The 14,085-nt window shown below is 41.3% G+C and overlaps 1 protein-coding gene across 1 annotated transcript in view; it reads right to left on the minus strand.

Moving 5' to 3' along the window:
* Positions 1-8,560: 8,560 nt before the first annotated feature.
* The window catches only part of LOC141127126 (nicotinamide N-methyltransferase-like), a 7,036-nt gene continuing 1,511 nt past the window's right edge, over positions 8,561-14,085 (minus strand). The window contains exons 2-3 of the mRNA XM_073613332.1: positions 12,024-12,231; positions 8,561-9,071 (exon numbers count right to left, since the gene is read on the minus strand). Of these exons, the coding sequence (XP_073469433.1) occupies positions 8,627-9,071; positions 12,024-12,231 (653 nt within the window). The 3' untranslated portion in view covers positions 8,561-8,626. The remainder of the gene's footprint in view (positions 9,072-12,023; positions 12,232-14,085) is intronic.

A 14,085-nucleotide genomic window follows, 5' to 3' on the forward strand; every position in this document is an offset into this window, starting at 1 on the left:
CAAGCTCATAGAGACTTATCCAAAGCGACTTGGAGCTGTGATAGCCGCAAAAGGTGGCTCTACAAAGTATTGACTTTAGGGGAGTGAATAGTTATGCACATTAACTTTGTCTGTTATTTTGTCCTATTTGTTGTTTGCTTCACAAAAAAACAAAAAAAACACATCTTCAGTTGTGGGCATGATCTGTAAATTAAATGATGCAAATCCTCAAACAATCCATGTTAATTCCAGGTTGTGATGCCAAGGGGGTGAATACTTTTGCAAGGCACTGTAACTCCTTTTCGCAGATCAATTACATTTTATTCCACAGGCTTCCTTACACCTAATATTACATTCTGTGATCAAATGTATACCTTGGTGGGAAGACAGCATGATTCTTCTACACCTGCTTGGACTCTTCATGACTGTTTACTGTCTGACCCTACCTCCTGCTTCTCTATTCATCAAGCTCTTCAGGGTTTCATACTGTATAACACAATGGCAGATGTTTCCCCTCTCACATATGTGGAAGCACAAAAACCCACTATACAGGGACGCTGTATCCAAATAGCTTTGCAGACTAAGAAAATTAGGAAGCAGATGGTCTGTTGCCTAGTGTCCTCATTCCATCTAACCACATTGACTTTCCAGTCACACCCTTCACCGCAGAACAAACGCACCCTGAATAAGGCCCACTTGGAGCTCTGTCTTCCCCTCAGATGCTACTGAAATACATATGCGACACAAGTGGAACAAACAGGATGCTTTATTAGCCCAAGACTTTGATGCCCTGATACGGACTATAAACCAATCCAGCTTATGACTACTTGACCTGGTCATACAGGGAACCCCAACAGTCTTATGTGAGTTTCGCACTCATCTGTCCAAACTATACTCAGTGCTTCGGCCTCCAACTGACCATTTTCATTGCAACATCTCTCTGCCCAAACTACCTACAGCTGCTAGGACCAAACTGGAAAGCTCAATTACCTCTGAGGAGGTCTAATAAGTGATCAGATCTTTTAAAATCCATAAGCATCCAGGCCCTGATAGGTTAATTGCAGCCTGCTTTTAAAAATTCTCAGATCTCACCCTCTCTTGACAGGCACCTTTAACTTTATCATTGACTGTCATAATTTCCGCCAAGAAACTCTACTAGCCTCAATCTCTGATTCCCAAGCCCCAGACAGACCGCACTGTGTGGTTCAACTACAGACCTATCTCTCTTTTGAACCTAATTATAAAGCTTTTATCTAAAATATCAACAGAAACAATGCATCGCTCAGAACAGTGGAGCCATTATATATGGCTGGGAGCTGTATTCCGGGTGCTCAAGCTGTGGTGTCCTCTCAGCCACCAAAAGACAAATCAGTCAAATGAAAAAGACAGCTGGCAACTCCATAATCCTCGATCTTCTTTATTGCTATGTACTAGTGAGTATACAGGCAGTGGCTAACGCGTTTCGGTGATAAACCTTGTTCACAGCACACATAAAATGTAAAAAGTAGCACACATATATTTATATGTACACAGTATCTCACAAAAGTGAGTACACCCCTCACCCACATTTTTGTAAATATTTTATTATATCTTTTCATGTGACAACACTGAAGAAATTACACTTTGCTACAATGTAAAGTAGTGAGTTTGTGCTTTGTGTTTGAGTTTGAGCTTGTATAACAGTGTAAATTTGCTGTCCCCTCAAAATAAATCAACACAGCCATTAATCTCTAAACCGCTGGCAACAAAAGTGAGAACACCCCTAAGTGAAAATGTCCAAATTGGGCCAAATTAGCCATTTTCCCTCCTTGGTGTCATGTGTGTTAAAGGTGTGTTAAATTTGGGGTTATCGCTCTTACCCCCTATACTGGTCACTGGAAGTTTAACATGGGACCTCATGGCAAAGAACTCTCTGAGGATCTGATAAAAAGAATTGTTGCTCTACATAAAGATGGCCTAGGCTATTAGAAGATTGCTAAGACTCTGAAACTGAGCTGCAGCACAGTGGCAAGACCATACAGTGGTTTAACAGGACAGGTTCCACTCAGAACAGGCCTTGCCATGGTCGACCAAAGAAGTTGAGTGCATGTGCTCAGCGTCAAATCCAGAGGTTGTCTTTGGGAAATAGACGTATGAGTGCTGCCAGCATTGCTGCAGAGGTGGAATGGGTGGGGGGGTCAGCCTGTCAGTGCTCAGACCATATGCCGGACACAGTATTAAAATGGTCTGCATGGCTGTCATCTTTTAAAGATGATGCATAAGAAAGCCCACAAACAGTTTGCTGAAGACAAGCAGACTAAGGACATGGATTACTGGAACCATGTCCTGTGGTCTGATGAGACCAAGATAAATTTATTTAGTTCAGATGGTGTCAAGCTTGTGTGGCGGAAACCAGGTGAGGAGTACAAAGACAAGTATGCCTACAGTCAAGCATGGTGGTGGGAGTGTCATGGTCTGGGGTTGCATGAGTGCTGCCAGCACTGGGGAGCTACAGTTCACTGAGGGAACCATGAATGCCAACATGTATTATCATGTACTGAAGCAGAGCATGATTCCCTCCCTTCGGAGACTGGGCTGCAGGGCAGTATTCCAACATAACGACCCCTACCACACCTCCAAGACAACCACTGCCTTCCTAAAGAAGCAGAGGGTAAAGGTGATGGACTGGCCAAACATGTCTCCAGACCTAAACCCTATTAGGTATCTGTGGGGCATCCTCAAACGGAAGGCAGAGGAGAACAAGGTCTCTAACATCCACCAGCTCGGTGATGTCATCATGGAGGAGTGGAAGAGGACTCCAGTGGCAACCTGTGCAGTTCTGGTAAACTCCATGCTCAAGAGGGTTAAGGCAGTGCTGCAAAGTAATGGTGGCCACACAAAATATTGACACTTTGGGCCCAATTTGGACATTTTCACCTAGGGGTGTACTCACTTTTGTTGCCAGCGGTTTAGAGATTAATGGCTGTGTGTTGAGTTATTTTGAGGGGACAGCAAATTTACACTGTTATATAAGCTGTACATTCACTACTTTGCATTGTAGCAAAGTGTGATTTCTTGAGTGTTGTCACATGAAAAGATATAATAAAATATTTACAAAAATGTGAGGGGTGTACTCACTTTTGTGAGATACTGTGTATATATATATATATATATATATATATATATATATATATATATATTACACACACGCACAAACGATGAGACTCCACCTCTCCATCAATTAATCACGTTCAATTAAACAGTCATAAGGATGTTCACAAAATAGCAACAGGTATAATGCTGGCAAGAGAAAAAGAGGAAATATTCTCTCGGTACACATCTTGCATCAAGACTTAGAGCACGACAATATGAAAAATTGAATATTGCTAAAGCAGGTCATCTGGCCTTCGGAGAAAGAGCTCTTAAAGAAGAGAAATGCTGGCCGTGGTAGAGGTAAAATAGGGTTAATGGGAGGTTTCATAGTAAAAAAAGAACGATTTTCAGCATCTGAAAATAAGAGTCCAGTCACATTTGTTACTGCCTTTTCTTTGGAATTTGATTCAATGAAAAATATTATATATATAAATAGTTACCAATACTTTCCATAGATAATGATTTGGCACCGATAGCTTCGGCAGGTTGTAGGTTTTCCAGCCACTGAGCCAAAACATTAGGCAGTATTTTATCTCCCAGTCTTTTTGAGTCTCTAAGTCATAAAAAAACTTGGCTGAATACCACGGGTTCTTAAATCTGTGGTACTAATATTTGTCGGTTCTGTAGTAGGACCATTGTTTCTTGTGCCACTGGAAAATAATTTTCCATTTGAGAGTATATTAACTGTGACACAAGCAATGTTGTTTATGCTGTGGAGTCCAAACAATGCAACAAATAGTATGTGGGATGCACCTCGAGACCTTTGAGAATGAGAGTGAGTAAACATTTCTATGGAGCGTCCTACAGTAGTGATCTTGCTAATGCATCAAAACATTTTAAACATGTACATGGTGGAAATATGACATCTTTTTCCTTTATAGGTTTGGAAAGAGTTAAGTTGTCCTCTTATGGAGGTGATATTCATTGGAAACTCCTTCTACGAGAGGTTATGTAGATATTTAATCTCCACACTAGAGTACCCCTAGGAATTAGGGATGAGCTTGAACATCGGTGGTCGACTGTTCGCCGAACAGTGAATATTATGGGGCATTCGTGGGAAATTCGAGCACTGCGGAGCGCCCCATAATGCACTGCGAGATGTGAGACTGCAGTACATTGATGTCTGATAATTGGCCAAAGCATGCACCTGACCTGCGTGCTTTGGCCAATCATAGCGCGTTCTGCTGCGAGAGCCATAATTGGCAAAAAGCAGTGTGCCTTTGGCCAATCATGGCTCAGGGGGACTAAGTCCCACGCCCCACACTATATAGGCTGCTTGCATAGAGGCCATGTATAATTTGAGATAGTTTGAGCTAGATTAGGTAGGCAGGTTAGTTAGTGGTAGTGTATTTAATATATATACAGTCTAGTATATACAGTGCCTTTCAAAAGTATTCACCCCCTTGACATTTTTCATGTTTTGTTGCCTCACAACCTGAAATTAACATGGATTGTTTGAGGATTTGCATTATTTAATTTACAGAACATGCCCACAACTTTGAAGATGTTTTTTTATTTTTATTGTGAAGCAAACAAATAAGACAAAATAAAAGAAAAAGTCAATGTGCATAACTATTCACCCCCCTAAAGTCAATATTTTGTAGAGCCAACTTTTGCGGCTATCACAGCTCCAAGTCGCTTTGGATAAGTCTCTATGAGCTTGCCACATCTTGCCACTGGGATTTTTGCCCATTCCTCCTTGCAAAACTGCTTCAGCTCCTTCAAGTTGGATGGTTTGCGCTTGTAAATAGCAATCTTTAAGTCTGACCACAGATTTTTCTATTGGATTGAGGTCTGGGCTTTCACTAGGCCATTCAAACACATTACATGTTTCCCCTTAAACCACTCAAGTGTTGCTTTAGCAGTGTGTTTGGGGTCATTGCCCTTCTGGAAGGTGAACCTCTGTCCTAGCCTCAAATCATACACAGAGTGGTACAGGTTTTGCTCAAGAATATCCCTGTATTTAGCACCATCCATCTTTCCCTCAACTGACTAGTTTCCCAGTCCCGACTGCTGAAAAACATCCTCATAGCATGTTGCTGCCACCATGTTTCACTGATGGTGTTCTATGGGTGATGTGATGTGTTGGGTTCTGGTCATCCCAAATGTCTTCCATTTAAGGATTATGGAGGCCACTGTGCTCTTATGAACCTTAAGTGCAGCAGATATTTTTTTTTGTAACCTTGGCCAGATCTGTGCCCTGCCACAATTCTGTCTCTGAGCTCTTCAGGCAGTTCCTTTGACCTCATGATTCTCATTTGCTCTGACATGCACTGTGAGCTGTAAGGTCTTATATAGACAGGTGTGTGGCTTTCCTAATCAAGTCCAATCAGTATAATCAAACACAGCTGGACTCAAATGAAGGTGTAGAACCATCTCAAGGATGATCAGAAGAAATGGACAGCACCTAAGTTAAATATTTGAGTGTCACAGCAAAGGGTCTGAATACTTAGGACCATGTGATGTTTCAGTTTTTCTTTTTCAATAAATCTGCAAAAATGTCAACAACTCTGTGTTTTTCTGTCAATATGGAATGCTGTGTGTACATTAATGAGGAAAAAAATGAACTTCAATGATTTTAGCAACTGGCTGCAATATAACAAAGAGTGAAAAATTTAAGGGGGTCTGAATACTTTCCGTCCCCACTGTATATTAATCTATGTAAACGTTTGTTTATGTCAACCAACATGTAATCATACAAAATAGTTATATATGTCTGGTGAATAAATTTCATATTTTTAGACTGGTCATAATAGATTGAATCTGTAGCTAAAAAATATCAGCGTTAAAATGACTTTATCATAAATACTGTACAGGAAAACTCTCCTTAATAAATCACAACAATATCATCAATGCCGATAATGTTGAAGTCATTGATGATGGGGTCAATGGTGGATGACATAACGGATGATGATTTCCCTGATTGTGATGTCATCAGTAATGCCATTGCTGATTATGTAAAGATAGTCATTGATGAGGTTATCAGTGATGATGTCATCAGTAAAGATTTCATGGATGAAGATATCATCGATGGTAATTGTCTCATTGATTTCACGGATAATGGGGTCATTGATGTAATCATCGATGATGATGACGACATCTAGCATGATGTTATTGATGCCAGTGAAGATTTCAACAAGGATTATGTCAATGATGATTAAATAGCTGACTAGTTTATTAATGGACAATTTTTTTTAGATCATCGATGAGGATTATGATGTAGTTAATAATGATGGTGATGTTGAGGTTGATGCATCATTGATGAGGATGTTATTAAATGAAAATGTCATCTAGGATGATGTTGTCATTAGTGATGTCAGCTGTAACAAATGTCATGGTCATCAATAGGGATGAGCCGAACAGAACCGGGGGGCGGTTCTGTTCGCATCCAGAACAAAATTGTCTATGGGAATTGTCTATGGGACACAAACATGAATAATCAAAAGTGCTCATTTTAAATGATATATGCAAGTTATTGTCAGAAAAAAAAAAAGTGTTTGGGTCCTGCCCCAGGGAACATGTATCAATGTAAAAAAGTTTTAAAAATGGATGTTTTTTCTGGAGCAGTGATTTTAATAATGCTTAAAGTGAAATAAAAGTGTAATGTTCCTTTAAATTTCGTATGGGGGGGGGGGGGGGGGTCTATAGTATGCCTGTAAAGGGGCGCATGTTTCCCGTGTTTAGAACAGTCTGAAGAAGAAAAAAAAAAAGCGTGTAGGATCCCCCCCAAAATACCAGACCCTTATCCGAGCAGGCAACCTGGCAGGCTGCAGGAAAAGGGGGGGGAGGGGGACGACAAGTGAGCACCCCCCCGCTGAACCGTACCCCCAAGCAACTTGTCCCCATGTTGATGGGGAGAAGTGCCTCATGCCTCATCCCCACAACCCTTGGTTGAGGGGGTCTGCTGGCGGGGGGGCTTACCGGAATCTGGAAGCCCCCTTTAACAAGGGGACCCCCAGATCCCACCCCCCTCATGTGAATTGGTAATGGGGTAGAAATGTACCCTTACCATTTCACAAAAAAAAAAAAAGTGTCAGAGGTAAAAAAAAAAAAAAAACACAAAACACACACACACACACACACACGACACGGTTTTTGACAAGTCCTTTATTAATTTCTTCTTCTTTCCGCTTCTTCTTCCATCTTCTGGTCTTTCTTTGGTGGTGTTCTTCCTCCATCAGAGGAGAAGGAAGATGCGGGACGAGAAGAGCAGAAGAAGGAGAAGACAATAAAAGGACTTGTGAAAAACTGTCTCTTGCGTTTAACCTTGACACTTTTTTTGTGAAATGGTAGGGGTACATTTGTAATTTCAAATGGGGGGCAGGATCTGGGGGTCCCCTTGTTAAAGGGGGCTTCCAGATTCCAATAAGCCCCCCACAACCACCGGGCAAGGGTTGTGGGGAAGAGGCCCTTCTCCCCCATCAACATGGGGACAAGATGCTACCCCAAAAGCACCCTCCCAATGTTGAGAGCATGTGGCCTGGTACGGTTCAGGAGGGGGGGGGGGGGCGCTCTCTCATCCCCCTTTTCCTACGGCCTGCCAGGTTGCATGCTCAGATAAGGGTCTGGTATGGATTTTTGGGTGGAACCCACGCCATTTTTTTTTTTTTTTAATTTTGGTGCGGGGTTCCCCTTAATATCCATACCAGAACTGAAGGGCCTGGTATGGAAATTAGGGGGACCCCCACGCTTTTTTTTTTTTTTTTTTTTTAATTTTGGTTTGGGGTTCCCCTGTGGAGAAATTTCATGCCGTTTTTATCAATGAACTTTTATGTGTATTGCCGGACCGACAATTCATTATAGCCGGCTCTAGCAATAGTAGTTTTACATGACGCTTTTTCCTTTAGAAATGTAATTTTGCCTTTCAGACTGTTTTAAACACGGGAAACATGCGCCCCTTTATAGGCATACTATAGACACCCCCGAGGTACGAAATTTAAAAGGAATATTATACTTTTGTTTCACTTTAAGCATTATTAAAATCACTGCTCCTGAAAAAACGTCCGTTTTAAAACTTTTTTTGCATTGATGCACATCCCCTGGGGCAAGACCCAGGTCCCCAAAACACTTTGACAACACCATGCACATAAGCCTTTAAAATTAGCACTTTTGATTTCTCCCATAGACTTTTAAAGGGTGTTCCGCAGCTTTCGAATTTGCCGCGAACACCCCAAATTGTTCGCTGTTCGGCGAACAGCCAATGTTTGAGTCATACTCATGTTCGAGCCAAACATAAAGCCCATCCCTAGTCATCAATGACATCATAGTTTTATAGCAAGATTTTGCAAGTAAGCTCATTATTAAATTGTCCAAAGTAATGATTTTGTATTAGAACACTGCTGATGTTATAAAATGAAAGATAGAGATCATATTTTAGATACCAGGAGGTAACAGTGGATATTTTATAAATGGTCCATTTTATTTGATAATGGCAAATATAACTTTCACATATTATAACTGTTTTATTACAGGTACACAGAAATCAAAAAAGGTTTTTACTTTTCTTATAAATCAATTATAATGAATCAGTTGCCTCTTTTTTCGCTACAAGGAAAAAGTTAGCCAAGGTGTCAGCAATATTTAAGCGTGTCATTCTCTCCGGGATTGGGAATATTTCCATGCTTTGTATTGTGTATCCAGCCTGGGTGATTGCACCCCTCACAGCATCTTCATCTAGAGAAAGACAGGAGAATGCCTTCTGCTGTACAATGTAGTAGGTATTTCCCAGGGCCCCAATGAGCACTAGGTGTCCTCCTGGTCTGAGCAGTCTTGTGATATTCTGAATAGAGCAGTGATAAGTCTCCAGGTCTTTACAGGCCGTCTCCAGACAAAGGGAGGTGATCAGGCAGTCTGCAGGAGGCACCTCTATGGGATCCAGTGGATTACTCCTGGTCACATCACACTTCAGCACCTTCAGTATTCTGGACCTCAGCTTGTTCTGCTTCTCTTCCCATTTATCTCTGCTTTAAACATGAAATAGTTAAATAAATCGATGTGTAATTTTTTTTGTACATTGCATACTATGTCAGTGTAACACTTCCATGTATGTATTGCCTCTCAAAGAGATCACAGTACCCCCCTTGACCACACACAAAAAAAAACACACCCCACACCCATATTAACCCCACTACATAAAAGCAACCCCAACCAGCCAATTCCCTCCCTATTTTCACCCTTCCTGAGATTAATAAATCCTACAGTGGGAGCTTGTGTAACCCTCCCCAGAGTCCCTACTCTCTGCCCATCTACATGCACAAAAACAATATATTGAAAATATAAGGAATAGGACCTGCCTGAAGAGCTAGAACTGCACCCTAAAACCACAACGTGTGAAGGAGGTGCTAGAGCTCTACAAAAAAAAAAAAAAAACTAAATGTCTTCAGCATCTAATATATGTGGCCATATGGAGGCAATGGACTTGAGTAAAAAGGAAAAATATTGATGTTTACATCCTGAGACAGTGCAATATGCCCATGGGCTGCTACATAGCCATGTGAGTCTGTAGCTATATTTACGATAGATTGATAGATGTTCCCGCTGCAGTCTCAAGCTGTGTAGCCATATGGTAAGGTAGCGATGGTAGCTACTCTCACTATATGCTGGTCAGACTCGGGCAGTCCGAACAAAGAAAAATTAAAAAAAAAAAAAAAAAAAAAAAAAGTATCTAAAAACTCCAATAAAACAAGTCACCACAGGGAAGAGGGGGGCCCATGGGCACACCACACTATCCCAGGATATGATCATCAATATTATTTTCCCTTTTACTCCAGTCCATTGTTTCCATATGATATTACATGCTAAAGACATTATCTTGTTTTTGGTTTTTACACTATGGTTCATTGAACTGGATTTGATATCTACAGATTTGATATCAATCGGGATTTTTCTGGGTTATAGGTGGTCTTGGCACCATAGGCAGGCCCGGGTATCCAGCTTCTACCTTGTAGACCTCTAGCATCACATTCACCCATTGTGGTTTTAAAAAGGTGGCATGCTGGCTCTTCATGGTACAGGCAGGTCCTATTCCCTATATTTTTTTTTTTCAATATATTGTTTTTGTGCAGGCAGAGAGTAGGATGCTCTGAGGGAGTGTTATATCACCACTGTAGGATTGTTGTTGAATATTATCAGGAAGGGTGAATATAGGGAGGGAATTAGCTGGTTAGGGTTAATTTGTGTAGTGTAGGTTTTTTTTTTTTTTTTTTTTGGGGGGGGGGGGGGGGGTGCCGATTTTTACTTCACTTTATATGCCAATAAACTTTTTGTAGGAGGTAACTCATAAGGGTGTGTTTATCTTTTTTAAATTTATTTTTTCTGACTCCCCCTGACAATGCCTTCATCTGCTTTGGTCTCCAGAAGGATGGAATTATCTTTTCTATAATCCAGGATTACCATCTACTCCCTGAACTGAAATTTTGGCTCAGAGATAACAATTATCTAAACCAGGCCTCACTAAATGGCAGACCACAGTCCGGACACAGACCAAGTGAGCTGTATCTGCAGTGGAGACTATGATTTAAAGAGGAAATAAACCCCAATGGGTTTTACTTCCTATATTTCTCTCTGCTGCAGCCTGCAAATGAAAAGCATAATGGGCTAGTATGCATCGCATATTAGCCCATTATGTGCCACTTACATGCAAAAGAATCCAGCAATGTCCCCTGTGTGGGCAGCGTCCATCTTCTGCCCCTCCTCCTTCCAGGCCGCGGACTCCGGCTCTGTGATTCGCTGGAGCCCCGTGACATCACTCCCACGTATGCGCACAGGAGCCACGACAAACGGCATAGGCAAGGGAAGAAACAAAACTAAGTGCCCACGCATGCGCCATTGGAACTTCTGACGGACTACAAGTGAAAGATCTAAACGACGCACGTTTAGGAGATATTTCCACTACTTAGAGGCAAGCCTTATTCTAGGATTACCTATAGGTAAAAGTCCAAAAAGTGGGTTTACAACCACTTTAAAAGGGGGGGGGTTGTTATGTGAAAGAGGGCACTAAAGACACTGATGTAAAGGGGGCTGTGATGTAAGGGGGGCTATGATGTGAAGGACCTGAGTCATAGAACAAAAAAGGAGAGTTTTTCCAAATTTAGAATGTTGCAATCTGATCCCTGGGAAGTGGTGGAGGGGCGTTTTGCTTTTTCCTGGCTGAAACAAACTGATGACCGCTCAGCCTAGGGAAAGTCAGTGACTGGAGCTCAAAGACAACTTTTAATAGTAATATAAAAAAAAAAAAAAAAAAAAAAAAAAAAAAAGTTACTGTGTATTGTGACTTTTCATGCAGTTACCAAAAAGACCACCAGCTTTACAGTTTGTAAACACGTAAAAATTGACATGGAGTATTTATTTTCATGATCTAAATTAGGGTCTCCAAACTGGGGCCCATTGCAAGGTTTGTACTTCTCCACCCCAATAGTAATTGAGGGCTCTGATGGGGATACTTACAATATGCAAGGGGGCATTCAAACTGATTTTTGACCCATCATTATTTGTAAATGATACAATGTGGCCCTTGTACTGAAAAGTTTGGAGGCCCCTGACCTAAAAAAAAAAAAAAAAAAAAAAAAATTGCATTTATATGGAAAACATAAGTACACACCTACATTTGTCACCACCTTACATCAATTAAATTTAGAATTGAGGGTACCCAGATTAGGTGCTAATGATTAGAACCTCTTGAGGTAGTCAAATGGAACTGGGCTTAAGTAAACAGCAGTGTTCAGGTATCTCTTACAACAAAATTGGGGTCAAAGTCCATGCATCTAGAATCAGAAAGAGTAGGCACGGTTTGAAAGAACAAAACAAAAAAAAAAAAAAAAAAAAAAACCCCCCCCCCCCCCACACACAATTTCCGTGGGGTATACTTTTTTACATTATTGTACATAAGCTCTTGTTAGGATTACATTACATACCCATTTCCCTCAATCTCACAGACAGTCTTCACAATTTCTGACCAATCAAAAGCCTCTGGATCATTTTCCAGCCACTTCTCAAGCTCCTGTCTGTTTTTATCTGTGAAATCTGAGGCAATGATATAGGGAAAATATTCACAGGCAGACAAGAGTTGGTAGATGGTAGGTCCGCTGCCAATGTCAATTAGAACATCTCCTCGGATCCCTCCTGCAATGGAAGCCAACTTTAAAATTGCAAATTAGGCAAACTGTTGTACAAATTAAAAAAAAAAAAAAAAAAAAAAAAAAAAAAAAAAAAAAGGAGGTTTATCACAACACTATACATCAGTGGCGTAACAAGAACCTTCAGGGCCCCAGTGCAAGAAACCATGAAGGGCCCCTTCTCTCTGAACCCAGGGCCCAGAAAGGAGACAGCTACACAGAATGAAGGGACAATAAAAGCTCTGTACAGAGGCTTCCGGTCTATTCATAAACTGAAGCATAGGTGTGCGCACGTATAAGTGTGTGTGTAATTAATATATATACACACACACTGTATCTCACAAACATGAATACACCGCTCAAATTTTTTGTAAATATTTTATTATATGTTCATATGACAACACTGAAGAAATGACACGTTGTTACAATATAGTGAGTGTACAGCTTGTATAACAGTGTAGATGTGCTGCTCCCTCAAAATAACTAAACACAGCCATTAATGTCTAAACTGCTGGCAACAAAATTGAGTACACCCCCTAAGTGAAAATTTCCAAATTGGGCCCCAATTAGCCATTTTCCCTCAGTGTCATGTGACTCGTTAGTGTTACAAAGTCTCAGGTGTGTGAAATTTGATGTCATCGCTCTTACTCTCATACTGGTCACTGGAAGTTCAACATGGCACCTCATCGTAAAGAAGAAAAAAAGTAAAAAGAAAAAAAAAGAAAAAAAAAAAAAAAAAAAAAGAAAGAATTGTTGTGCTACATAAAGATGGCCTAGGCTATAAAAAGATTGCCAAGACCCTGAAACTGAACTGTAGCACGGTGGCCAAGACCATACAGTGGTTTAACAGGACAGGTTCCACTCAGAACAGGCCTCACCATGGTCAACCAAAGAAGTTGAATGCACGTGCTCAAAGTCATATCCAGAGGTTGTCTTTGGGAAATAGATGTACGAGTGCTGCCAGCATGGCTACAGGAGGTTGAAGGGGTGGGGGTTCAGCCTGTCAGTGCTCAGACTATGCGCCGCACATTGCATCAAATTGATCTGCATGGCTGTCGTCCAAGAAGGAAGCCTCTTTTAAAAGATGATGCACAAGAAAGCCCACAAAACAGAATGCTGAAGATAAGCAGATTAAAAAGGGACATGGATTACTGGAACCATATCCTGTTGTCTGAGGAGACCAAGATAAAACATATGGTGTTCACTTGGCAACAAGCGTGTGTGGCGGCAACCAGGTGAGGAGTACAAAGACAAGTGTGTCTTACCTACAGTTAAGCATGGTGGTGGGAGTGTCATGTCTGGGGCTGCATGAGTGCTGCCCGCACTGGGGAGCTACAGTTCGAGGGAACCATGACTGCCAACATACTGAAGCAGAGCATGATTCCCTCGGAAACTGGGCTGCAGGGCAGTATTCCAACATGATACGACCCCAAACACCTCCAAGACAATCACTACCTTGCTAAAGAAGCTGAGGGTAAAAGGTGATGGACTGGCCCAGCACGTCCCCAGACCTATTAAGCATCTGTAGGGCATCCTCAAATGGAAGGTGGAGGAGCGCAAGGTCTCCAACATCCACCAGCTCCGTGATGTCGTCATGGAGGAGTGGAAGGGGACTCCAGTGGCAACCTGTGAAGCTCTGGTGAACTCCATGCCCAAGAAGGTTAAGGCAGTGCTGGAAAATAATGGTGGCCCCACGAGAATAGAGATAGATATACACACACACACACACACACACACACACACACGTTTGTAGACGCTATAAAACGTTTGCGCAAATCAATATACACTTTTTTTTTTTACCAAGAACATGTAGCAGAATACATATTGGCCTAAATTTATGAAGAAATTAAAATTTTTAATT

Source organism: Aquarana catesbeiana, linkage group LG02 (assembly GCF_042186555.1).
Source record: "Aquarana catesbeiana isolate 2022-GZ linkage group LG02, ASM4218655v1, whole genome shotgun sequence".
Taxonomy (NCBI): domain Eukaryota; kingdom Metazoa; phylum Chordata; class Amphibia; order Anura; family Ranidae; genus Aquarana; species Aquarana catesbeiana.